Source organism: Diaporthe citri, assembly GCF_014595645.1.
Source record: "Diaporthe citri strain NFHF-8-4 chromosome Unknown scaffold_2, whole genome shotgun sequence".
Lineage (NCBI taxonomy): Eukaryota > Fungi > Ascomycota > Sordariomycetes > Diaporthales > Diaporthaceae > Diaporthe > Diaporthe citri.
The window spans coordinates 1,255,824-1,282,122 of record NW_025064847.1 but is presented as its reverse complement, the minus strand read 5'-3'; the positions used below and the strand labels follow the sequence as shown (position 1 = coordinate 1,282,122).

Sequence of the window (26,299 nt, the reverse complement as noted above, 5' to 3'; positions counted from 1 at the left end):
TGGGACAAAAATTAAACACACATCCATTCCTCCCCATCAGTCATTCCCCCTTCCCCGGGTGCCTTTCCGATCGCGTCGAGCGGCGGGTGATGCTCGTGAGCCGGGAGACCCTTCGCGGAATGGGTCTTGCGTCCGGGCCTGCCGGGCTGGCATCGTACGATCGTGTTACGTTGTCGCAAGGACGCTCAACCCCCCTCGCAGCCGGGATGGGCGTTGCATGGAGCGTACGGATGAAACATGCACACAACATCGGCTCCTTCCTACCAGAGAAAGAACCAAGACGAAAACGCGGACACGGCCGGGGCCGGATAGCAGCCAATGCGCATGTGCCGAAACATATCCGGTGAGGGGGGTGGGCCGACGCATTAGTTGTCAACATCCGTGTCGGCGACGGAGCGGTCTACCCCCGGTTCCGCGAGGCGAGAGACCGCAGCCCGGACGGTCCGATGTTCCGTCGTCAGACGACATGTCTTTTAAACGAATTTTTCCTCTAGACTGCCAGGACACGCCTCTTTGTGTTTTGGACTCCGTCGTGGTTGTGGTCGTGGACAGCAAGGTGGTCACTCCTCCGTGAACACGATGTCAACGGGGTTGACAGACTTATGGATAATGACAGGCCAGCCGTGCCACGGACACATCAGGTGATTGAAGGGGATAAGGTTGGTATGGCTTCCCATATCCCGTGGGATAATTACTCGCAGCATGATAATCAAATTTCACAACAATTGCGAGCAAGGCTTGAGAGCATCGCCCCGTATGCTCCTCTCGTGACACGACTCAACCTTTCAGCCATAGGAGAACCGGCGTCCTGGAAAGCTTGAAAGAAGTCATCGACATAGACGTGATACGGACAGACGGCCGAGAAGCATTTCCCAAGCGCATAGCAATACTGCAGTCACTACAATATCTACATGATCAAAACGGTTCAAGTTACGGCCGGGCTAGCACAAATTTACTCCACCCCCCTACGATGACATATCCGGCCTGTGGCCCGCCCTCAGTTGTCTTCCTACCTAACGCCCTACTTCGCCGTTTCTGCTACACATCTATCTGAGGGAGGGAAGAAGCTTGGGAGTTTTTATCAGGGTGAGTTGTTCTATAATTTCAAAAGGGGGACATTCCCCTCCTGAGAGGCAGTCGATCATCATGCCGTTGGTGGTTATCCCACGGAATGTAGGAGGCCATGTCACAGGGAGGTCGGAGCTGGACAAGTGAATACCAGTACTCCTAGGGCTCCTTCCAGCTACGGGATCGAGTCGAGCAGGACCGGGCCATCACTCAGTAGTAGTGTCATCGGAAATATCGTCATGAATTAGTGGGATCGTCTCTGTGTGATGGGGCTGAATCCTGCCCTAGAAACTAGCAGCTCGTGTGAGCATCAAATCCGCCCTCTAATCAACCACACAAGAACCATTCCGGATTCATGAGGCAAGCAAATGGCACCTGAATTTTGCCCGATGACTCTCCCCTGTGAAGCATGCCCTGTCCCGGGTGCGAAGTAGTCATGATATGTACATTTCGTTCGACAACACCTGGGATGGTTGGGCGAGTCTCTCAATTCCTCCCCTTCTTCAATATAAGGGCATCGATCCCACCCAGTGGCCACGTTTTGGCCAGGCGAGCAGCAAGCTCAAACTTCAAAGTCCAATCATCATCAGGTCGATATTTTGTCCCCCTGGAATTCCATGGCCAGCCAAGCTCTGCGATTATCACAGATCAAGGCGTGGTGGGCCAGAGAGCAAATGCCAAAGGTTAAGGCAAGGCGTGCTTCATCTGGCGTAGGTGATCATGCACCCTGGGCAGCCGTATTTGCCCGTAGAAGACGATATGCGAGGATCCAAGGAGGCTCCGTAGACTGACACGTGTTGCCTGTCGTGATGAAATAGAGCTAGGGGGCCAGGAAGGAACTCAAGATCTTATCAAATCCTGAACACTCGTGCCTCGCTAACAAGACGGGCAGCATCGAGCCAGGAGGAATAGCTGCTGTCCAAAGAAATGGTATGCCGTCCCAGTTTCCAAAGCAACTTCCAGCACAGAAAACGCCGAGAAACACCGCCGCACAAGCGAGCAGAGCGACTGAACTACCGGGTATAGTTGCGCCCGCCCCTCGACGACTTGGTGGTGTCCCTCTCCTCGGCCCTGCGGATGTTCTCCTTGAAGTCGCCGTACAGGCGCTTGATGATGCCGCGCTCGTCCCAGTCCTCGATGACGCCGTCGGCGACCTTGCGCCGCTTCTTGGACTTCATCCTGTCCAGCTCGGCCAGCTTCTCAGGCGCCAGCCAGCCCTCCCTCTCCAGCGTGTTGCCGACCCAGTCCCGCAGCGCTGGCTTCCAGTGCAGCAGGTTGTGGGCCATCTCGGCGTTGCTGTTGCAGACCGTGCCGACGAAGAACTGCCTGTCCTCGGATGGGAGTTCGTTGCCGTGTGCGTCGCGGTCCGGGCGCTCTGAATGATTGGACTCATCCTCCGAGTCGGTGGTCGTGTCATTGTCCAACTCGTCCAACGTGTAGCTGTCATATGGTTTTCCCGTAAAATTGATAGCCCACGTTGCCGGATGGTTCGACCGTCCACACTAGCAGCATACACAGTCAGCTATCAACCCATTGAGGAAGAAGTGTAATAACATTAGGTGTTGGGGTAAGATGCGATATATACATAGTCTGTCTCAAAACCTGGGGCCTACCAAAGGGCCGCAAGGCAAGTAATGAGACAGACCACAATCATAGCAGGTTTGGCACCTGGGGAAGGATCAAATGGTACACGGGGGAGCTGCTTACCGCCTGGCACTTTTCCACGTCGGTGCCGAGATGACCATAGCCGAGCTCGGCTTGCTCGATGTATGGTCGAGCCCGTAGGAGCCGGTAAAAATCAGGCCTCCAGGAAGACGAGACCCACTTCGAGTTCGCAAGGCCAATAACCTCGTCGTTAAGTCGTGTCCACGCCGTCCTGTAGACCTCATCGTCCCTCTCAAAGCCAGGGTTGATCCGGCGGTGGACGAGCCACTCCACAGCGTCTTTGAAGTGAGCCTTAAGGGGCTTGCGAGAGGCACGCGTGAACTCCAAGGGCATCTGGTACAATGCCTCATCCGGGACTCCGATGGTGTCGTCATCCTCGTCGACGAAGCCCTCCAGATTCCCCTCGCTGTCCTCAGTGCCTTCGTCGCCGCCCGCGTCTCGTTTGCCCGAGGCTTTGCTCCTCTGCTTCTTCTTCGCTTTCTTGGACTTCTTGGCAGGTGCTGCAGCTTCCGAGGGTCCAGCGTCCGACTCGTCATCGAACACGTCAAGGACCTGGTGGTCTGAGTCCGTATCATACAGAGCACCCTGGTCCTCATCGATGTCCTCTTCAGACGTTTCTAGGTCTGACATGGTGAGATCCTTCTCCCCAGCCCTCCTGCGGCGCAAGAGTTCCATCTTCTTTTCCTTCTCAGAGCGGTGACCCTTGCGTGCGCTCGATCTCATCTTACGAGTCGAGGACTGCGAGGAACCAGATTTCTTGCTTTGGGGAGTGACTTGGCGATTTGATAGGCTCAAGTCCGAGTCTGAACCATCACTACTGGCCACAGGACTCACACGACGAGTGTTGCGGGTGAGCTTTCGCCTTTTCGTAGGGCTCTGGATGTCTTCCTCATCCTCCTCATTCTCGTCCTCGTCCTCGTCCTCATTCAAGACCACCCGGCCCTTCTGACGCGCGCTCGACCGTGGGGTCACCAGCGGCACGTCGGAGTCATCACTAACGGCGGCCTGGTTCGGTAGAGACTGGGATGAGCGGACGTTGGGCTCTTCATCGTCACTGCCATCCAAGTTGATGACAGGCACACCGCTTCTCTTGGCCGGGCGGTTGAGACGTCTCCGGATGATCTCGGGTCTTGAGGGGCCTTCGCCATCCGTGTCATCCAGCTCTCCGTCCTCTTCCACAGGAGTCTCCGAGTCACTATCCACGACGTGATGGTGTGCTCTGTTGGACTTTGACATGAAAGACGAGGGAGGAGGGGAAGGCGGTTGCCTCCTTCGAACTTTCACATCGTTTCCCAGTGACAGGGGCCTATTATCATCCTCACCTTCCTCGTCTTTTGGCTGTTTGATTTTTGCTTTGCCTGAGGGTCTGAGTTAGCCGTGTACAATACTGCCAAATATGGTACCTTCAAGAGCCAAAATGTACAAAGCGATCCGAAGCACAAATATTATCCCGTATCGGAGGGCGAGTAGCGACGTGAGCTATACATACTAAGCGATGCATCCAAAGTCTGCTGCTTTGGCTTCTTGGAGCGCGTCATCTTGGGTGGGCGCACTGAACGACTGCTTGGGCTCCCGTTGTTGGGTGACTGGAACCTGACCCTTGCAGGCGAAAGCCCTTGGCCCAGGGCTGGCGAGTCGGCTTCAGAAACAGCCTCGAAGGCGAGCCTCTGCTGCTGATGTCGGCGGCGCTTGGACGAGCTCATCTCGAGATGAGCTCGGTGGTTTTAGGTGTAAGGCTTAGTCTGTTGGGCATCAGGTGAGTTGCAAAAGTAGCTGTTGATGCCGTGTCTGTGTGGCAGCTGCGATAATGTCGTGAGGTTGCTCGCTCCAGTAACATGAGCGCACTAGCGAGGTGTGTCACAAGAGCGGCAGTGTCGGTGATCAACTTTTCAGGCAGCCATGCCCCAGAAAACTTGGAGATTGATCAAGTCACTGGTGCAGAATCAGGAAACCGATCTCCACGTTTATTTGTTTGGTGTTGGCCAGTCACCCAGAAAAGTCCAGAAGTTTTAAACGGATGCTCTATCGCGGCTGGGACACGCGTTGAGGGGCAATTTAAGTCATCAAGCGCGTGAAAGGAAAGCGCACGGGCCACATCCAAGTACCTACAGTGCTCACCCCAAGTACAGAGACGGCATGACCATGTGTGTTTTTTCATTGTTCTTTTGGCTATGATGTATCAGATACATAGGTCACATTGATTCCAGACATCCGCGGGTGACTGAAACTTTGTGCAATTGAACGTCGAGTAGGAATGACATATGGTGGGATAACCTCTGCTATCACTTATGGGGGTCATCAGTCCGGGTATCAGTCTTCGTGATCGTTTTCTGTACCAGTCAAGTACATGACAAAATTTCCTGGGTTTTCTGTCAGCTGAAGCAGTTGAGCAGTATGAACCTCAGCGATGATCTCCTTCCTCACAGTATTCTTTGCACGATCTCCTTCCTCATGATCTCCGTCTGTTGCATCAGTAGTGACCTCGATCCCTAACCGCTTGAACTCACCTCACCATAACCAGTCATCAGACGGTATGTACAACAAACATGTCATTCTCCGCAATGTAAGTGTGACAGCCGTTAATCTAACCCGAATCCCGCATTAGACTACAGCGGAAGTCGAGTGACACAGCATGAACCACACACACACAAAAGCAGAGAGACAGGAGCGATGATCAGGTCCGGCCGGAGGAGAGCATGTGTGAGGGGTATTAGAATGTCGTATTCTTGACGACTATCTATAATTTCTCTCTGTGTCTTCCAACCAGAGGAGTCATCCATCCGTGCTCTAGCGAATGGCCGGTTGCTTCAAGAATGCAAGATATAAAAAGGTGTTTTCCCAGGGGCCCCCTTAACCCCAGCCATCATTGGAGCGAGCGAAGCAAGAAAAAGGCGCCCCCGATTCTTCGTTCCTGGAAACCATCCCCACGTAAATGCGCATTTCGCAAGGCCCAACATCATGAACCATGGTAGAAGTGAAAAAGGGTTTTCATATACGAATACATCAAAGATAGAAAAACGCCGTCATCATGTTGAGGGATCCCTTTGCTCGTCCTCTTTTGGTGTCTTTTCTCAGCTTTTTTCTTCTTCACACACACAACTCAAGGTGGTATCGTCTAAACAATAATAGACATTAATTAGTGCCCGCACATAACGTTCCTGAACAGAACCTATCGCAGAGGCAACTGGGTATCACGCGCGCCACAGTCAATCACATCCTCCAACTTCCAGCGTGGGGGCTGGATGACTTCCCGTCCGTTCGCCTTCCGCCACTCCTTCTCATCCTCTGCAGACACCCCCGTGGGCAGTGGCTCCTCGAGACCTCCAGCAATACCTGACGAGAACTTGACCTGCAGGATATCACCGACCTCGTCGCAGGCGGCCAGAACACGGTCCAGGTCGTCCTTGTTGTGCGCAGACGAGACACAGAATCTGGCTCTTGAGCTGATCAGGGGCGTGCCGGGGTAGCCCACCACCACAACCGAGATCTTGCGCTTCAGCATCTCATGGCTGAATGCAGACATCTTGGCCGGGTTGTAGAGCATGATAGGGATGATGGGGGAGTCATCGTGGCCGTAGACGATGAAACCAAGTCGCTTGAGCCCGAGTCGGAGGTAGCGCGAGTTGAAGGTGATGCGTTGCAGTCGCTCGTCTCCTTGCCCTGGGGCCAGCACGCCGTCGATGATCTTGAGGGAGGCCAGAATCTGTGCCAGGACGGCAGGAGCCGCGGATTCTCCATACAGAGTCGCAGCATTGACGCTCCTCAGCTTGTCGATGATGGGCTTCTCTGCAGCGACGTAGCCACCGTTGGCACCGAAGGACTTGGTCAGGGTACCCATGAGAATGTCGATCTCGTTGGGGTCGATCTTGTAGTAGTCGCAGACGCCACGACCTCTGGGGCCAAGAGCACCGATGCTGTGAGCCTCGTCGACGTAAAGGTAGAAGCCGTACTTTCTCTTCAGGGCAATGACGCCAGGAAGATCAACCATGTTACCCTCCATAGAGTACAGACCCTCGACTGCGACCAGGATCTTCTTCCAAGGGCGATGCGTGCGAGGCTGCCCCTGAGAGATGGCGTCCCGGAGCTTCTTCTCCAGGTCGACCATGTCGTTGTGCTTGAAGGACTTGATGATGGCGCCGGACAGACGGGCACCCACTCGGATAGAGGCGTGGTTGAGCTCGTCAGAGATGATCAAGCAGCCCTTGGAGACAAGGGCCGGGAAAGTGCCAGCGTTGGTGACGTAGCCCATGGAGAAGACCATGGCAGCAGGCTTTCCGACGAACTGCGCGATCTCCTTCTCGACCTCGAGAGTGAGGTCAGATGTACCGGCATCGGCCCTGGCGCTGCAGGTGGCCATGCCATACTTGCGGACGATCTCCTCGGCGGCATCTGCACAAGGGCCCTCGGACTGGGCGAATCCAAGGTAGTTGTAGGAGCTCATGTTAAGGGTCTGGGTGTAGGTGCCGGTAAAGGTGTAGCTCTGGTTGTAGTCGGTCGACATACGATCGACCAGTGTGATGTAACGCCCGGGAACGCCAACGGTGGGCCGGGAGAAGCAATCGTCGATTCTCCTCTTCAGCCTGCGGATGTAGAAGCTGTCGAAATCATCTGTCAGGGGAGCGTAGCCATTGCCGCTGCGGATACTGCTGTAACGCTTCTGGTCACCGAAGCGCTTGCCGAAAAAGTCACGGGCGTGGCCGAAGAAGATCAGGAGCAGGTAGCTGATGTACGTGGTGAGGACGAAGTAGTAGGGAGGCTCGTCCTCGATGGGTGGATCCAGAGTGCCGCCGCGGTGCCTGCTAACATATCTGTGGCTCGGATGCAAGAGAGGGCCAAATTGTGCCTCTGCGCGCCTCTTTTTCCTGTCCTCTGCGTCTGAGGGGGGCTGGAACAGGGTTGTTGAGGGCTCATCGTCGTTGACCTCGCCGGCGGTCGCGGTGGATAGGGAGATGGTAGGCAGCGATAATGAGGGAGCGGTAATCTGGGCCGAATTGGCGACCTGCTGTACAGCCAGCAGAGACTGCTGAGCAGAGGGCTGCTCTTTGTTCTTGGGAGACGAGGAAAAGAGCTGAGTCAGACGGTTCGTGCGAGACTGGGACAGCCTACGGTCCCCAAGCTTCTCGTGCGGCGTCATGTTGGAGAGGGCTGAGAAGGGGTTCGATAGCTTGGTAGGCATCTCTGAACGGTCCTCAACAGACCGGGAGCTCACGGTAGGTGGGTGTGGTGCTCTGCCGATGCCGTTTGGTGGTTCAATCGAGCGGGTGGCTTCGACTCGATTGAGGAGCTGTTAGGGGAAAAAGAGTCAATAAGAAGCTGACGGATGAGGTGTTGGGTGCGAAGGTAGTTTTCTGTGTAAGATTGCCCGGACAGATTGGGTAAGTGATTGGCGTGGCAAAGGTCCAGACAGGGGAGGAGACTCGTGTGATTTGAGATGGTCGAAGGCGGGATTGTGCAGGAGGTGAAGAAGAAGCAACCCGACGACGCTGGCCGGGGGAAGCTTTGACGGAAGAGATTGAAGGCGTGGGAAGGTGCACGGCGCAGGTTGCAGGCCTGCAGGTTGCAGCTTTTTTGCAGGCTGGACTGAACACGGTCGGGTGCACCGGAATAGTCCAGTGCCAGGGGCGCGGAGGCACGAAGGAGCCGGGGAGGCGCAGAAGAAGCGCGCACCGCCAATTCCTGCCCTGGGCGCGGCGATAAGGCGTGTGTGGGATTGGGGATGATGGATTGGAGTGGCGACGCGAGAGCTAGCGCCCGATTTGCTCCTACTCACTTTGCTGATGAGACTGTGTGTGTAGGTATGTCTCTATCTTGCTGCACAACAATTGCAGTACAACAAGCCGGTTGATGATGTTCTGTGTGGGTGAGGACGAGGGCCGAGATTTGTTTGTTTCCTCCCTCCTGGCTCTTCGTCAGTGCCGGGCAGGACGGTTCAATTAATAAGAATCGACTGACAGGTCGCGGCTCTTGGGGTATGTGCGTTGCTCTCTCCTCAGGCAGGGGAGTTCATGCACCTGGACTGGCTGGCAGGGAGCAAGCTTTGGGGCAGACAGACAGGGCGCGACGTGATCGGCGATCCCTTTTTCCTTTTTGCGGGAGCCGAAAGGGGGGCGGCCGAGGGGTGCGAAGGGAGCCGGTGGGATGTGGCCGAGGGCGAACTCGACGACTTGACTGGGGAACTTTGTTGTAGGGAGGATGAGCTGAGCTGCCGTCGAGACGCCTGCCGTTTGGGAGATCAGACACGGACGGTCGGCAAGACAAGAAACTTGCGATAAGATGGGGTTGGAGAGGGCGAGATGGGACGGCACGCCTTCGCGAGCGAGATTGGGACTTTCATATCAATTTTGAGATGACGGGCTCGGCCTCTGAGCCAGACCACGCGAGGCGAAGCCAGCGCAGAGTCGCTCCCCAAAGGGCCCTTATTTTTTCCTTTCCCTGTCAATTACCCGCTTTTCTTAGCGACTCCCACGCAACGGGTCCCCTGGCGCTAACAGGCCCTTCCGGACGACCCGGTATGCAACCGTAACTGTGCCGTACAGTGGGAGCCCATGTCACGATGCCCGCATGCTGCATCTCGATCGGCATTGGTTACAGACACACTCTCATGATCACGACGACATCGACGTCAAACGTCACCGGCGAGCGCACGCTATGCTTCACAGGCATAACAAACGGCTGTGTCTGGCCTGCAGCCCTGCATAGAATTCTCCGCGCCGGCGCGGTGCGAGAGAGAGAGGATCAACCCTACACGTGTACAGAGCGCCGGCTGCTGCGTTATGCCAGCCCGGGCAACGACATCATCGCCCGCCAGCCTCGCCTCGCCCGGCCGGCCTGTCCCTCCTTCCATCATGCCTTCCAGAACAAACCTGCGGTCGGGCACTTGTATCGACCACCGTGCCGGTGCGTGTTTGTGTGTGGGCGCATAATGAAGTGGGCGGCTCACGACAATGGTCCCTTGCGCCGTACCTCGCGCGGCAGCAGTCTGGTGACATGGGACTGGCGCGGACACTTCACTCGTCCCGGGATCTTTTATTCGGGTCGTCCCTGCTTGCAAGCCGAGGGTGGATGGTTCGTCAAAGCTTTCTTGGCCCTTGGCGGCCCTGGAGATTGGAAATCCTCAATGCCTGCTTACCTGACTGATGGGTGCGGCCTGACTGCAACTCACTGCTCATTGCTGCTTATCACAGCTGCTTACTTTTCCCCGGTTCGACATGGCACTCAAAATAAGCGCACACGTCGTCTTTGATAACCCAATTTCAGATCCCCCGGTTCCGTTCATTCCGCCCTGCCGCCAATCATGGAGACTTGGAGGCCTTTGGTTAGCTTGGCAGGGTGCTCACATGATCGCATAGCGAAATGGACAAGCAAGAATGAAGGAGGGAGATCATGTTGTTAGTACTCGGTAGTTGATCCGTCGGCCTGATTCTCCATCTCCCATGTGGCACCGACATCAAGCGAGCAGGGACATTCGCAGCATCCGGGCCTGCACAACCCGCTGTCGTGGCACAGGCCAGACAGCGGCAGGCCTGCGAGCCGTTTTTGTTGACTTGGGCAGCATGCGGCCCTCCTAATCCTCCTCGCGATCAATCCCCCGGCCCCTAATCGTCGATCAGGTTTTGTCTCCGATCTCATCGATAACACTACATGCTGCCCAACACCAAAAGAAAAGACCCACAGCCTGGCCCAGGCCGGCGAGTCAATCCTCAGCCTTGAAAACCTCCAACGCATAAGAACAGCCTACCTGGCAATGTTACTACCGCTAGGCGGTGTCGCTTGCGGACAAGTCAGCAAGCGAAATATAAACCAATCAGCCCAATGTACGTGATAAACCACCACATCGCGGTCAGGCATGAAGGGACCCCTAGCCAGCCGGCAAAGTCAGCCCTGCAGTGTTGGTGCCCTGCAGCCAATCTGAGCAAATCCAGGGGGTTCGAGCGAAGCGACGTGAAGCGAGGCAGACAGAGAGTCGCAACCGCGCCGGCAAACCCTATTCGGGCGGGATGACGCCACACGCGCGAGGCTGCCACCGCAACTTCTACATAGTATGGTTCTGCCGCACCACCAAGGCGGGATCATGCCTCCAGCCCGCGCCGCGACGACTCAATGCCTTTGACAACCCCGGGTCACCACAAACGGGCCTTGCGTCGCAAGAATTATTGGCCCTCGGGGCCGGCCTTGGGTGTTATTTATCATCATGCCTGTAACTTGCGCCCTTCTCGGCGCCAGGAAACGGCTTACACGCAGCACAGAGGCCCACCCCTGTTTAGCTGGATGTGTGGATAGATATTGCTTCCAAGGCCCGAGGAGGTCATAAACCGCATACACCACAAACCCGCTACACACGCTACTCACATTGGCAGCAGCGTGAAACATGGCGCCCGCGCGCGAGATCGCCAGATTCCAGCCCATCGGTATTGGACCTAGAGACTCAGCCGTGATACTTTGGTGAGATAATTGCCCGACGCAGGGGATGGCCCGCCCGAGGATGAGTATTCCCGTACAAAATAAAACCAATAAAACCAAATGCAGGCGATGATATGCTGTCACCGACCCCCCTCCAACCCCCTTTGATGTCTTGCACGCACTGAACTCCAGATAGGGAACATGAAGAAAGAGAAATAGAAGCCATCCCGGCCATGCCTGCTGAACAACTCATAAACCTTAAAATCCATCCGTTCCTGCGTCACCCGTCACCGTCACCGTTGCCGTCACCCCTCGGCCATAATAATAATTAACAACAGATATAACACCCTGTTGCCCTTGCATTTACTGCAATGACGTAACGATCTTCTCCAGGGCCTCGACCAGGATGTCTGCGTGCTTCTCCTCAAACGTCAGCATCGGCCTGAGCCGCACGGCGCTCGCGCCGGACCCGCCGATGTTGATGCCGAGGGTCTTGGCCTTCTTGAGGAATTCGTCGCGCTTGGGGTTGTCGAACGCGATGAAGGTGCCCTGGCCCTTGCCGCGCAGGTTGGCGAACTGGCCCGGGTACTTGTCGCCCAGCGCCGCGATCTTGCCGTACAGGTAGTTGCCGACGCGCGCCGTCTGCTCCACGAGGCCGTGCTTCTCGACCTCCTCGATGATGGCCCGGAACAGGATCGCCCGCACCGGGTCGCCCATCCACGTGTTGAACTGCCGGTACGGCTTGTTGGGCCGCAGCTCCGGGTTGCCAAAGTAGTAGCCCGCCGTCTGCGCCTTCTTGGAGAACGTCACCATGTCCGGCGGCGTCGCCAGGTTCCAGTGCTCGTGCGCCCAGAACTTGCCCGTCGCGCCCACGCCCGTCTGCACCTCGTCCACGATCAGGAGCACGTCGTGCTTCTTGGTCACCTCGCGCAGGCCCTGGAAGAACTCGGGCGACGCGTGGTTGTCGCCACCCTCGGACTGGATGGGCTCGACGATGACGGCGCACGGGGGCAGGTGCCAGGTCGTGAGGAGGTGCTCGACCTCGGCCAGCGAGGCCTGCTCAGCCTTGCGGTTCTCCTCGACGTGCTCCTCCAGGGGGTACTTGAGCAGGGGGAAGGTAGCCTGGGGCCAGTCGAAGGCGGGGATGTCGAGCTTGTGGATGGGCTTGGAGCGGGTGGTGGAGAGCGAGCCGAATAGACGGCCGTGGAAGGCGGTCTTGAAGGAGAGGATGGACAGCTCCGAGGCACCGGGGGACGAGTTGTTCATGGACGAGTTCAGCTCCTCCTCGGTGAACTCAACGTGGGCGCCGCCACGCTGCTGTTGGCGCTTCCACATGAAGGCCGCCTTGTAAGCCGTCTCGTTGGCGTCTGACCCAGCCATGGCCGTGAACACCTGGTCCAGGCCCTTGGGGGCCACCTTGAGGATGCCGGACCGCAGGATCTCGGCCCAGTCGTTTGGAGGGAAGTTGCCCAGGGCGGGCCTGTTGACCAGAGAGCTGACCACGGCCTGGCTCTTCATGGTCTCGATCAAGTGAGGGTTGTTGTATCCCACGGGGATAGATGCGATCTGCGCATACCTACACACCGAGGTAACACCGCGTTAGCCCATGCCCTGTGCTTGACATATGACATTGGGGAAGTCCAGCGTAGGTGTGACCTGGGGTAACTTACACATCAAGGAGGACGTTCCCATCCGGGTCTGCGATGTAGTTGCCAATGCTGGACTTGTAGTCGGTGAGCATGTTCAAGCTCCTCGTGTCGAAGACCTTGTCCAGGTCGGCGATCTGCTCCTTGGCCTTTGGGCCAGGAATAGCCGTCTTGACCGAGGGAGCGCTGGGCTCGACACCATCGAAGCGGCCCATGTTACTGGCGGAGACTGAGAATGACCTGCTGGACAGAGAGAGGGCGGGAGAGGCGAAACGAGACGAGACGAGGCGGACAGAGCTTGACGCAGTGCGCCGTGACAGCGTCCGGAGGGCGGACATGGCGGGCTGTTTTATACTTTTGAGTCTTGAGTCTCGCAAGTCGAAGAAGGGGGGACGGTGGGCAGCGGTATTTCGCCGAAAGATTGAAATATGGACTGGATGAGGGACCTGCAGGGAATCCTGTGTCACAGAAACCACTAGGTAAAAAACTTGATCAATTGGATCCGTACAGTACACCACGAAGTCGCAAGTACAAACAAGGCACACAGGAAGAGAGGGTGGGAAGTGGGCGCGAGGGGGAGTATTTACGTCTCTCTGCCCGTCCCTCCAGGGCGGCGCCGCGACAGTGACGAGGGGAGCTTTCCCGAGCTGGGGTCCCGCATTTCGCACAGGCCTACCTATCGCGGGGTGGGCTGCTACCGGCTTATCAGTGGAGTGGCGACCTGCAGCTCCAATTGACTTCTCCGGGGCCAGCACCAGATTGAAGGTCCCCGGCGAAATGCATCTCTTTCGTGGCAATAATGAGATCCAAGTCTCTTGTGTATTCTCTTACCAGTCTATATCTCCTCAGGTAGTCATACGTGTTTTCTTGTTTCTACAGATAATTCTACAAAAATTCCTGGAAATTCACAGACATCATCGTGTCGACGACGTCTCAAAACGGTCTCTAGCGAAAGGCGGAGGCCAAGCTTTCGCCGGGCCCCTGTCGACGCCTTTCCGCTTCAGGCATGTCCAGCCGGCGATGATCCGGCTGCTCGACCTCGTGCCCTTGGGACCGGACCGGCCTTCGTCTCTCTGTCATGGTGTTAGCATTTACTATTGCCAGCAGTTTCGCTTTGCCAATCTCATCCTCTCCCATCTTGGGCAAGCAAGCCCGGCCCGTCTCTCGAATCGTGGGCCCCGCCGATGCCCGGGGCCGGTCGGCGGCCAGATCTCCTCAGCCCAAGCCCAGCCCACAGTACCACCAAACCCCAAAGATCTTGTTACACTCCTGTGGCCCAAAAGGGAATGTCCATGCGGCGGAGCAAATCGTCGTTCAATCACCTGTGCAGGTGATCTCTGTGCACTGCGATGAGGGTTACACATGCCCGAAGCAGTAAGATGGTGTCAGATCTTAGGGACTTGGTACTCAATGTCTCGAGTACTTGGGCTACGAGTTCCTCCATCACAGTTTTGGGAGTTCCCACGGCATGGCCACTTTCCTTTCCCCTTCACTATGTATGATACTTATCCAAGGAGGACGCGCTCAGATTGAAAATGGCAGTAGCTTATAGCAATGCCTCTTTCTGGGACATTGAAGCTATCCGATACCTCGGTTTAATCCTTGTGGGCGTTGCCATGCCTCCCCTAAACGCCAATGCCTAGAAGAAGTCTACAGGAGGAAGCAAACCACCGTGCTTCGGAGGAGATGGGTTTCCAATGGCTCCATCGCCGCAAACAAACAGTTGCTGTGCCGGAACAAACAGCACCCATGCCATTATCAAAGTATGCAAGGACACAAGCACACACGTCCCGAGTTGCCCCCAAGTTCCATCCCTTACGCCCTGTACTCGAAGTGGAAACAGCTCGCCCTAAAATGTCCAACACTTCGCCATCAAAGATCAGATGAACGCAACTCCGTTGGTTGAATAGAAGGTGGTGACGGGTACATCACCACGAGGGTATACCTAATAACAGCAGAAGAAGCAGAGAGGAATGCGTTCATCACGGCCACCCGGAGGAGCCATCCTATGGCTTCGGGTCGTTGCTCTGATCAGCGCCGTCCCCGTTCTGGTTGCCTTCTGGAGACAGGCCCGCACTCTGCGCAACCCGCTTCCACGTCTCCAGCTCCTGGAAGAGACGGTCACACTCGTTCTTCAGCTTGTCGTTCGAGGAGCTGAGCTCGGCGATGGCTTGCTCTGTGAGAAGCTTCTCCAGCGTCCACTTCTCAACCGCCTGCTGCTCATCCTCCTTGAGCTTGGTGATGTAGCGCACAGCGTTCTGTAGTATCGAGCCCTTGTTCTTCTCACAACCGGGCACTATCTTTGCAAGCTCATTTATGCCCTCGTTAATAGTCTCCCGCCGACGGCGCTCCACTACACGTTGTCAGTACACCGGTTCATCAAGCTGGCTGGCCTCAGGTTGCGGATGACTTTACCTTCTTTGTGGTTGTCCTTACGCATCTTGTGCCACTCCTCGGAACCAACAGCCGGTTTTGGGTTCGGCGTTGTGGAGTAACGGGCTCCTGGTATGTCGTCCATCTGGCGCATGCCGGGATCTGGCGGCTGGTGGGTGGTTGCAACGTTGGCTAGTGCCTGATGGTCCATGGGCAGGCCATCTGCTTGAGACACATCATGCGTGTATGGGACGAGGTCCATGTTATGCTGATCCTCATGGTCACCAGTGACCTGTGCAGCAAAGTTCTCTTCGGATGGTTGGGGGGCATGGATGGTAGGATAGACTAGGGCGGCAGCCGCGGTGCTGGACGCGTTGGCCGGATCAGCCGCATCGGTGTGGTCACTACCAGCCGCGGCCTGCTGGAGGGCGTTGAAGTCGGAGACATTGACGCCGGCGGCGGCGGCTTGGGCGGTGTCCATTGCGTTATTGACGTATGCGTCCGTTGGGTCAGGACTGGCCATGTTGTTTCGCTTGGAACGGCGCACGTCTGGTGAGGTCTCACCAGGGCGCTTTCGTTTCTGAGGCGGGGAGCTTGTGAGGGCTGAGAGATCGGGCTCCGGGTTCGCAACGTGCGCCATCACCAGCGCAGCGAGCTCTGAAGACATTGTGTTGCTGGGCTCCTCAAGGCCGTGTGCCTGACCGGCTCAGTTAGAACATAAAGAGAACGTGGTGGAGCTGGGACACAATCATCACGCCGGGCGCTGCAGTGCTTCTTTGAGTTGGCACACGTTGAGACGAGTCGTACATGTTGGTTGGTTGGGATGAGGTGCGTTTTCATCGAGGAGCGCAGGTAGATGATGCAACAAGGCCACTCGAGCCTTGTTGGACCACATGTTGACGCTCTCGTCGACATCGCGTCAGGCTCACTTGAGCTCCTGGGCACGCCTGCTTGGGCACGCCTACTTGGGCATGTCTCAGACGGAGTGCGTTGCAGCTCGAGGGCTGGCCCGAGTTTGTCGAGGTTTGAGGACAGGTAGGCCAGACCATGCTGGGCGACAGGAAGGACGTTCAACACGAGGAAACTCAAGATGGGATATGAAATGCTGATGCGGAACTGGTCTGGGATCCACCTTTGGACACGATGCTGGAGGTTGATTTGACGGCATGGGGGGTTTAAAAATCGAGACCGCCTTTACTTACACGATCGCCCTCTTGTCATGTGGCAAGTCAGGTGCTGATTGCGTTTGATAGGGGAGGCAGAGGAGCGGGAGTCTGGGCGGCAGCGGGCGACAAAACGCGGTCGGAATAAGCGTTGCAGGGCGTTGATGGGGATCTGATGGTATCGGGTGCCGTGTCTGCTTCTCGAGAGTCAGATTCGACCAAGTCCGAGGATAAAAAGGCAGATGGCGATGAATGCATACCTGTATTGTCGGGCGGCTCGTCGCGCTGGAGGGGGGTGGATGCTCGTGACCAGATTCGAGATTCACGTGAGCTGGAGGATTGTCTGGAGGGAACCCGGCGGCCTTTTGAAGAAGGGTGGAGGGGGGACCGCGCCGTCAAAGGCCTCAGGCCAAGCACGTACGCAGCGCGCAGCGAGCAGCGAGTAGAGCACCAGCAAGCTCTGAGCGTGGGTGACTGCTGTCGAGTCCGTCTGGCTCCTCGCTCTTCGGACAGGGGGCGCCAGGTCCCCACAAGTCACACCTTCGCTGGCCACTCACAGGCGGTCATGCCCGCCTGAATCATCCACTCCCGACCTCAGCTCTAGCGTCGACGCACCCCACCTGGCCTGCCTCCCACCCAACATGATCCCCCCCCCCATCCATCCCACCCCCCTCCTGTGCTGCAACCCCACCAACCGCTGCCAACCCGCCCGGCCTCCCAGGCCCGTTTCCGTCGCAGGTGTCTTGTGAAGATCGCAAGTATCTGGGGTGACAACGTCCAGGGTGCAAAGGAAGCACAGGATGCACAGGATGCACGCAGGTTCTCCACGGCCTGCAAATGTCAACGAGACCGAGACCGGTGAGATACTGGCTGCATGGTGCTTTATTCATATGACAAGACAAGACAAGACACATCTACACCCGGTAGACCGTGCTGCTGGGCTGTTGGCTGTTGGCCGATCGCAGTTGACTGTTTCGGCTGGCTGACGTTCTGATATTGAAAGGCGCATGCCTAGGTACCCTGCATGTCGGTGGACAGAAGATGCCTTGCTTGCCATCCAGCCGTGAGAGCCTCCGAAAGTCAAACCAGGGTGGATGGTCTAGCCCATACAGCAGTCAACGCATGCACACACGCGTGCACACACCCCACCCACCACACCGTCTATGTCATTATAGCTCTGACTGGAGCCGACTCGAGGGTCGTGACGAGGCTGCTGTCTCAGCTGGACCGACACCCTTCAACTCAACTCATGCTCCCTCGCTGATCACGTAGACTCACTCGTGCAAGCCCCGTGGATGACTAGCTCACGACGAGATTGTCTGCCAAGCTGGGTCAAGTGATACACACCTGGGCAGGCTCGACTGAGATGGTGTGGAGGCTGCCAAGGTGGGAAAGTATCCCTCCTAGACCTAGCTGCGTGCTGTGGTGACCATCTCTCCAGAAGTACTAGGCGTTTTCGGTATGATGCTCATCTCAGGTGCATCCACCCATTCAATCCCCGATCTGACCTGTCAGTCCCAGCTGAGAAATGAGGATGGGGACGAGGAGGACGAGGAAGACGAGGAAGACCTGCTGGGGAAGTAGGACATCTACAGCATGTAGCCGGTGCAGTCAATCTTAGCAGGGCGGTAGCTCCCATCTCTTCTCGGCCGAAGCTGCCGGACCTGGATAATCAGTATTGATTGCATGGACCTAAGTGGGTAATACAAGACATAGCTCGACAAGCAAGCATTTCTCTACGAGGTGCAGTGGTACCGTGCCGTGCGTGCTTCCCACCCTCGGCCTGCATTACATTTAGTCAGTGCTTGGGAATACCAAAGCCACACACCTCGGGGTGGTAATAAGGAGAGGTCCTTATCGGCTTATCAGCTCGACGACAACCTCGGGAGCGTCATTGTAACGCCCACTCCCAGAGCATCTTCCCCTACGAAACCGACCAAACGTCAGGTCTGGAAGCGTTTGTTCACCATACATAGGTCGCATCTGAATCCATCTCAAAATGGGCGACCACTCGGTCACTAAGATTGACCATGCCAATCATCTCCTGCTGGTAAGTCCACGCCTCTGCAAGCAACGGCACGCTGAACACGGCGATCACCTGCCGGGCGACATAGCTAACGCCGAGCCTCCTCACGCCAGGACCAACCCCTCCTCCGCCTCCCACACGAGCTCCTCCACAAGAACTTCCGCTCCGCACACTTCGTCGTCGAGAAACAGGGCACCTTCATCAAGAAGGAGCTCAAGGACACCGCCAACGCTGCCCTGAAGGGTGGCGCCAGCCCCGATGAAGTCCTCCGGAACCTCGACACCATGATCGCCCGCGTGCGCGGCGTCAAGCGGAAGCTGGAGGGTTGCGACCAGGAGGAGGCCCGGCTATACCGCCAGGTCGGCGCCAGGGTTAAGCACCTGTCGGACCTGGGCCACATGCACGCCTTCGAGGACGTCAAGTACGAGCACTGGTCCCGGAAGAGGCTCGACCGGCTGCTGGTCGACTACCTTATGAGGCAAGGCTATGGGCAGAGCGCGAGGGCTCTTGCTAAGGACAAGGGCGTCGGAGACCTGGTGGATATCGACACGTTCGAGCAGATGAACCGGGTGAGACAGAGCCTGCTTAACAAGAATGTCAAGGACGCGCTCGACTGGTGCACGGAGAACAAGAAGGAGCTGCGAAAGATGGACGTAGGTCGACCATGTACAACCCCAAATGGCGCAGAGCCGTCACTGACACTTGCTGACTCCACTCCGAACAGAGTAACCTCGAGTTCCAGCTGCGCTTCCAGCAGTACATAGAGCTCGTGCGCACCCAGGACGAGGAGAAGCTCCTCGAGGCCATAGTCTTCGCCCGCAAGTTCCTCTACCCCTTCAAGGAGTCCTTCCCCAACGAGTACGGCCAGGCCGGCATCCTGCTCGCCTTCCCGCCCGACGCGGCCGACGATGAGCACCGGAAGATGTACCACCCGTCGCGGTGGAACAAGCTGGCCGACATCTTCACCGAGACGCACAACGCCCTGCTGGGCCTCCCCTCCTTCCCGCTGCTGCACATCGCCCTGCAGTCGGGCCTCTCGGCGCTCAAGACGCCCGCCTGCCACAGCGCCCAGGCCAGCTCCTCCTCCACCCCGTCCCACCACACCAGCCTGACCAGCTCCGTCTGCCCCATCTGCTCCACCGAGCTCAACGAGCTCGCCCGCAACGTCCCCTACGCCCACCACACCCAGAGCCACGTCGAGCCCGACCTCATGCTGCTGCCCAACGGCCGCGTCTACGGCCAGGCCAAGCTCGAGGAGTATTCGCGTAAGGCGGGGTTGCCGCCGGGCAAGGTCAAGGACTTGCGCACGGGGGACGTTTACACGGCCGACAAGCTCAAGAAGGTATTTATCACGTAACTTGCGCGAGGCTGTCGAGGGCCTTGATCAAGAGCAACGTGTGTGCGCGGATCCGGCCCGCGAGACATTGTCTCCATTCACACATCTCTTTTCTCTCCTACAGCATAGCGGTCATGGTTTTTCCCCTTTGGAAGGCAGGAAATTGGCGTTTTTCTTTCTGGCATCGAAAGGGAATTTCGAACAAGGGATATTCATAAGGTGAAGGTGTAGGCCAGCGGTGTAGCATTACGGAACGATAGGTGACCGATTGAGGAAACCATAGAAATCGGCCAATGAGAATTCTACTTTCAGTGATCAAACTTAGCAACAGAGCACGCAGTCACACGTGCACTAGTGGCGGCGGTGGTGTTTTGTTCATGAAAATGCATGTATTCCGCTGTGCTTTACCAGGTATCCACACCCATACCCCGTTGGCAGAGACAAAGAAGAAAGATAGAAACAGTGAAAACGATGACCTTGCAGAGAAAAATACACGAACAGTAATATATGGGTACACACAAGGTTTTAAAAAGAGCTGGCCCTTGCCCCTCCATAACCAGAGACCCTTGGCCAAAAGTTTCCGAGAGAGGGCTTGTTTCCTTCCCCCGAGAATCTTCTTTTTTTGCGCAACTTTCAGACCACGCGCCCCTCCCCCCTCCTTAACTCCGTTTAAATGAAGACAAGGCAAGCAAGCAAACAGACGCACGCACGCACAAAAGGTCGTAGAGGCCAAAAAAGAACACCAATCCCCTCCCATCGCGCTGAGAGAGAGAGAAAGAGAGAGTGAGAGGGAAAGGGAGGGGAGGGACAGGAGACAGGAAATACAACGACCGGCCGCCTCACTACTACACGCTTGTTTGGAACGAAAAAATAGAGACATCCGTCAAGGCGGGAAGCTCCGGTTCTGCGTCCGCGACCTGAAAACAGCTGCCTCCGGGTTCATGGGCCGCTAACTCACGGTTGGCGGCGGCTCCTTCTCCTGCCCATCCTCGTTGTCCTTGGCCGAACCCCCACCGGGGCTATCACTCTACCTGGCGCCCATGTGGAAGCTCCCAAAGACCCCACCGCCACCCCCGGGCGTCATAGGCCCCATGCTGCTGACACCGTTCGTGTTGTGCGACTGTGCTGCCGGCGTGTTGACCAGGCCCGCGCTGCCCTGGTTGGGCGTGCTGGGCGTCCCCTCGGTGTTGTTCTGGCCGCCGTTGTTCTGGCCCTGCTGTGGCGGCGTGCTCTCCGCCGCCGACTGCTGCTGGGCCGCACCGAGCGGCGCGCCGATGTCCGGCACGCCCAGACCCCAGATCTTGCCGACCTGCTCCGTGGGGATGTCGCCGTTGAACACCTTTTCTCGCATAGAGAAGAAGACTCTGCCGGTCAGAAGTCCGTCCGACCCGGCCTGGTGAGCCGCCCCGAGACGCTTAATCTTCAGGGCTTCTGCTATGCTCTCAAGGCCGGACTTCTGTTCGAACTTCTGCAGCAGTTCTGTCGTGCTCGGGTCGCTAGGCGTCAGAAGGCCCGAGTTGTGTTGCTTGATGGCGTGCTTCATGAGGTGCTTGACATCGTAGACGCTCGGGAAATACTTCTTTAGGCGTTTCGTGAACTCGAGCTCATCGTTCGGCATTTGCTCGCACATCAGGAGCTTCGTGAGGTAGCCAAAGTCGTAGCCTCCGTGGAAGGATATCCACTTGACCTCTTCGAAATGGGTCAGACCGGAGGGGATCAACAGCGCCGCGAACTTCTTGGGATCGATCCCGTCCCGCTCCAACAGCGCAAAGTCAATCCCGGCATGCTTGAGGGAGTCGATCGATTGCTCGTTGTACATGTCGTCGTTGAGTGAGAAGTTGAAGTTGAATTGCCAGGCATGTGGGACCAGGTTTTGGTTCGCATTTTTCCGCCCTGCGCCGCCGACTTCTGTCGAGTTTGTCGAGTTTGGCCTTGTCGCGGGTGTCTCTCCGTCCTCGTTAAATAGCGTTATGCCAATCTGGATGACCTTGAGAAGATCCACGTTCACCCGCAGGCATTGGTAGTGGTAATCGGATTTGCCTCTGAATGCACCCATTGGCCGCGCAACCACGCCAGGGAACTCAGTGTCCTGCGAAAGATGGTCAGATCAGCACGCCCCCGTTGTTCCAAGCCCGGACGGAACCATGCGACGACTCACCATAGCAATATAAGGATAGTCTTGCACCAGGTCGCGCAGCACAGCCATCTCGTCCTCCAGGTTATGTTTCCACACCTCTCGTATCCGGCCCTTAGCCAATTGATTGCGAGCAGGCTGATCCCCCATCATGGAGTGACTTTGTTGTTGGGCGTGCTGTGGATGCTGGAGCGTCGCGTTGTGGAATCCCATCCTGGCCGCCTGGCCGCCCAGGCCCGACTCGTGCCCGACGCCGAAGCTCGCGGCGGCCGAGTTCATGCCTCCTCCAAGCCCGAGCACATTGCCGTTCGTAGCGAAGGAAGGGATCTGGGCGTTCGGGTTCAGATGGGAGGGATTGCCGCCCAATTGTGGAGTGTAGTTGTTGGAGTGGCCTGGGTTTAGGCCGGCGAACTGGTGCTGGTATGGAGCGACATTGTTCGGCCCGTTTTGGTACCTCGATATCTGGGGAGGCATCGTCAACTTGCGCCCAGCTCTGTAGGCTCAAGTTCCTGTCTTGGTCGTGTCGCGGGGGTCGTGTTCAGTCTGAAGTGGACAGCGCGCGGTCGCATCTGTGAACGAGAGTCGGATGCTCGTTGGGCAGTGGTCGACACCCTCAGCTGATTGAGGATGCACGTATGAGAATGTTTGGGTAAGAGTGTTGTCGTTTCTTGGTGATCGGGGTTCGCTGTGTGCCTCGTCTTGCGGCTGTGAGGTCTATCTTGGGATGCAATTCAGCATGTCGAATGGGCAATTCACGGGTAGCACTTGACAGACAGCTCCACGGCTGGGCCAGTGCGGGTCGCTGCCCGCCGCCGCCGCCGCAGAACCGGGTGGGCCCGAGCTACCTTAAATTCACCCTGGCGGGTACGTGGGTACATGCCCCGGCTGGCACTACAAGCCTGGCGTGCCTCCAACCTGGCGACTGCTGCTCGGTCCGACGAATCGAACTCGACAGTTCCAACCTCACGACCCCCTTCATACAAACCACCAGCGAAGCTGTAGACAGACTGAACTGGTTCACCATGCTGCTGCGACCTACCATGTGCGCCCACGCATTCTTCTCCGTGCTGCAGAGGCCCAATTGACTGACCAAACACCCGCCAGGATACTACGGGCCGTCAACGGCCGGACGGGCAACATCACCGGCTTCGACATCCGCAAGCTGAAGGAGTCCATCGAGAAGCCCCGCTACGACCCATGGGAGCGATAGTCAGTTGCACGAGACACCCCCGACGATCAATTAGCACGACTGACGGTGGGAAATTCACAGCGAGAACTGGCGGTACACCGGGCTCTTCAGCAGATGGAACCGGCTCAAGAGCTCCTTCCCCGGCCTGGGTATTGCGACGGTGGCGTTTGCTGCGTACTGCGGGTACGAGTACGCGTTCCTGCAGGATGAGCATCACGATGAGCACCAAAGCGAGGGGCACCACTGAGGTCTGTTCTGGAGACTCGGGGAAACGAACTTGGCTGGACGGGAACAACGAGGAGAGTGCTCCGGTGTACATATTAGACGAGAAAATCAGGTCTGCGAAAAGACACTCATCAAGCCATGGAAGCAGCAGTCTATTCGGTGCTATGCATATGATAGTCCGGCGATCGGACACATACGGGATTCATGACCACTACGCCGTAACATGGTAGGCCAACTAAGGGGGACAGGTGATATTCAACAAACAGATGATCTGGCTTCGAGCTCCTTCGAACCAAATATCTCATGATTGGAGGAAGATCTTGAGACGCTTTGACACGCAGGATGAGCACGACGTACCGTAAGGTCCATAGGAGTGGGAGGACTCTAGGAGGCATAGAGGATGCGATGGTGGAGCAACGCAAGTGCCGTTCTTGGGGTGGCACAATATGCCTTCTCACCTGTGAACTAAGTCTCACTGACGTTGGTCAATTGCATTTCACTTTACATGAGGCGAGATGTTCAGGCATTGGGCTAAAGCTTCACTCAAGTAGCAACGACGACTGGGTCTCCGTGGAATATCCCGTGCCAGGATAGGCGCCATCTTCCCTTGAAATTTGGCCAAGTATGGGTTTGCTCATGGAAAGAAGACACGGACACTGGCACGAGATGCTCTGAGCCAAGCAGGCTGCCATCTCACACACACGGGCTTACCGAACCAGGGATTTCTCAGTGACGACACCGGAGCAGTAACAGTAGCTTACAGAAAATAAGCCACGGGACATTTGTCAAGTAAGTTTCCAGCAGCGTCAAGCCGCCATTGGTTGATATTCCGCACCTTGACCGACTATGAGAAAGTATCCGAGATCTATCAAATTGATGGGGGGGTATGAAACATGGGCGAGTCCTTCAGCAGCCTGGGAAGGCACAGAGTGGTACAAGATTGAGAGAGAGGGCGGTGCGCCGGCCAGAAAAAAAAAGATATGTGAGTTTTAAGAACATGCTTTTCCATACAATAATAGTAGGATAAACAGGTTAGGGCATGACGATCCCTCCCCACGAATTGAAATACATGAAGGTAAAATAAATAGGAAAAGAGAAGAGCCCGCGAGCGCCGCCGTTATGCAAAAGGGGGTGAGCCAAAGCAAGGAAAGCCATTTTAGCCAAGGCTGGGTTACTCTTTCTTTCTCAACTCCGTGGGGTGTGATTTGTGGGTTCTCGCTGCATCAAAAATAGGAGGAAAAGAGAGGAAAGGACCCCAAGTAAGAAAACTACCCAGAAATATCCTTTCCCCTATGCCGCTGTTGTAAATCCTTGTCGCTGAGGACGGGGCCCTGTCATAAGACGATACCGTTGACCGCATCCAGCGCGCCCTCGAGGCAGTCCTCCAGCTCGCCGACCCGCGACTTGAGGGTCTTGTTCTCGTCCCTCAGCAGGCCGACCGTGTCCCAGGCAACGCTCGCGTCCTGGCCCTTGCAGTTCCGGCAGCCGTCGTCGCCCGAGATGCCCTTCATCAGCTTCTGGAACGTGCTCATCTGCGAGGTACTCTTGCGGTTGGACGAGGCCACCGACGACCTAACGTTGCCGCGGGTGGACGTCGGCGTGGGCAGTGGCATGTCAATCACACTGCCGGTGTCGGCGCCGCCGCGAGTGGTGGTGAAGGTGGAGGCCGAGGGGCTGCGTGGGCGCGAGAAGACGCTCTCGCCCTCCCCGAAGCTGATGCTGTCGTCGTCCGTCTCGAAGCTGACGTCGGTGCCGTTGCTCTTGCGCCACTTGCGCTTCTGCATCTCGTCGGCGTCGTCAACGCCCAGGTCCTCCGATATCGTGCTGCCCGCCTCGGACTGGAGCCCCGTCGGGAGCCGCTTGAGCATGGACTGGTCGTCGGCCCTGGCGCGTCGCTCCGCGGCGAGCTCCTCCATCAGCTGCTTCATGTGGCGCTCCTGCTCGTTCGCCTTGTGCGCCATGTCTTCGAGTTGGAACTTCAGGTGCGTGGCCCGCGTCTCGGCCTCCTCCAGCTCGTCCCTGTCGGCCTCCCTCTCCTTCTCAAGCTCGGAGAGCGCCTGTGCCTTTTGGCGGTAAGCGTTCTGCATCTTAGTCAACAGACCCGTGGCTTGCTGTTGCAGGTTCTTGTACGCGGCGGGCGAGAACGTGTCCTTGCTGTTCGGAGAGCCGGCTGGGAACAGCGCCTCCTCCACCTTCATATTCAGCAGCTCGTCGTGCTCGGCTTGCGTCACTACGACGGGTGTATTCCTCGAGAACATGGAGAGCAGAGACATCTTGGCGGGTGCTGGAGCTGGGACTGTCGTTGTTCTTGGGAGCGTTGTCCGTGGGACCGGCGGTCTGACTCCTGACGAGCCTCTTTGGAGTCGTCTCCGGGGATGGGTAGTCGTCGGGATCTTGTTGGGCTGTTTGCGTCGTGGGATAGCCTTGGGGGGCAGACTGCCTAAAGGTCTTCCTTCCTTCGCCGGTTAAACCCATGTCTTGTTCGTATACAGGCGGATGGTCCTCAGATGGCTTCGGTGGTGACTGCAGCCTCGCCCTGATGCTTGCAGGAAGGAAGCTGGTGAGTGATGAGCCTCGACCGTGCTCCGTGCGGTGTGCTGGAGCAGGTGCGAGAGGAGCGGGTTCCACTTGTCGGTCGTTCGCGTGGCAGTAGCCACTGTGGTATTCTTGTTCCTGTAAGGGGCGAGGCAAGAAAACGTGGTCAAGGGGGGCTTGTGCTCGTGAGTGCGTGTCGAGAGAGCTGGAACTGGCTGGACGATGATCCAGATCAAGTAGCCCGGCAGAAGCAGGGGGGCATCGGAACTCTGTTGGTGAGGGCGGACGCGGTGAGAGATGGCCCCGGTCTGGGAGGTCTGGGAGAGAGGGATCGAGGGCGGACGTTAGCATGGTGGCTATAGGTTTCGTGGGGACGTGGTGGGTCCGTTAAAGGAGAACCCGTCCGGTTTATCTGGTGTCCCCTGTCGCGCGGGGCCAGGCGTGATTTGTGTTGTGTAAGGGAAAATAGGCGGCGGCACACCGTCTTTGACCAAGAACAACGAGTCGTTTTAAGCCGTGCCTGGCGTGTGCCTGGCTAA

General features: G+C 57.0%; 8 protein-coding genes across 8 annotated transcripts; 2 read left to right on the top strand and 6 right to left on the bottom strand.

Annotated features, from left to right (window-relative positions):
• Positions 1-2,081: 2,081 nt before the first annotated feature.
• Positions 2,082-4,436, bottom strand: INS49_005983 (uncharacterized protein; the record flags this gene model as incomplete). The annotated part of the gene is made up of 3 exons (XM_043166758.1): positions 2,082-2,570; positions 2,776-4,091; positions 4,223-4,436. 3 exons carry the CDS (start codon positions 4,434-4,436, stop codon positions 2,082-2,084), a joined length of 2,019 nt encoding a protein of 672 aa, XP_043027902.1.
• A 1,466-nt stretch (positions 4,437-5,902) lies between these two features.
• Positions 5,903-7,909, bottom strand: INS49_005982 (uncharacterized protein; the record flags this gene model as incomplete). The annotated part of the gene is made up of 1 exon (XM_043166757.1): positions 5,903-7,909. The coding sequence occupies one exon, from the start codon at positions 7,907-7,909 to the stop codon at positions 5,903-5,905; it is 2,007 nt and encodes a 668-aa protein (XP_043027901.1).
• Positions 7,910-11,496: 3,587 nt separating this feature from the next.
• INS49_005981 (uncharacterized protein) lies at positions 11,497-13,117 on the bottom strand (the record flags this gene model as incomplete). The annotated part of the gene is made up of 2 exons (XM_043166756.1): positions 11,497-12,709; positions 12,804-13,117. 2 exons carry the CDS (start codon positions 13,115-13,117, stop codon positions 11,497-11,499), a joined length of 1,527 nt encoding a protein of 508 aa, XP_043027900.1.
• A 1,668-nt stretch (positions 13,118-14,785) lies between these two features.
• Positions 14,786-15,819, bottom strand: INS49_005980 (uncharacterized protein; the record flags this gene model as incomplete). The annotated part of the gene is made up of 2 exons (XM_043166755.1): positions 14,786-15,132; positions 15,195-15,819. The coding sequence occupies 2 exons, from the start codon at positions 15,817-15,819 to the stop codon at positions 14,786-14,788; spliced, it is 972 nt and encodes a 323-aa protein (XP_043027899.1).
• A 2,495-nt stretch (positions 15,820-18,314) lies between these two features.
• On the top strand, positions 18,315-19,698 carry INS49_005979 (uncharacterized protein; the record flags this gene model as incomplete). Its single annotated transcript, XM_043166754.1, has 3 exons — positions 18,315-18,365; positions 18,455-18,994; positions 19,066-19,698. 3 exons carry the CDS (start codon positions 18,315-18,317, stop codon positions 19,696-19,698), a joined length of 1,224 nt encoding a protein of 407 aa, XP_043027898.1.
• Positions 19,699-20,704: 1,006 nt separating this feature from the next.
• Positions 20,705-22,285, bottom strand: INS49_005978 (uncharacterized protein; the record flags this gene model as incomplete). The annotated part of the gene is made up of 2 exons (XM_043166753.1): positions 20,705-21,766; positions 21,836-22,285. 2 exons carry the CDS (start codon positions 22,283-22,285, stop codon positions 20,705-20,707), a joined length of 1,512 nt encoding a protein of 503 aa, XP_043027897.1.
• Positions 22,286-22,833: 548 nt separating this feature from the next.
• Positions 22,834-23,247, top strand: INS49_005977 (uncharacterized protein; the record flags this gene model as incomplete). The annotated part of the gene is made up of 3 exons (XM_043166752.1): positions 22,834-22,853; positions 22,916-23,020; positions 23,082-23,247. The coding sequence occupies 3 exons, from the start codon at positions 22,834-22,836 to the stop codon at positions 23,245-23,247; spliced, it is 291 nt and encodes a 96-aa protein (XP_043027896.1).
• A 1,312-nt stretch (positions 23,248-24,559) lies between these two features.
• INS49_005976 (uncharacterized protein) lies at positions 24,560-25,498 on the bottom strand (the record flags this gene model as incomplete). The annotated part of the gene is made up of 1 exon (XM_043166751.1): positions 24,560-25,498. One exon carries the CDS (start codon positions 25,496-25,498, stop codon positions 24,560-24,562), a length of 939 nt encoding a protein of 312 aa, XP_043027895.1.
• Positions 25,499-26,299: the final 801 nt, after the last annotated feature.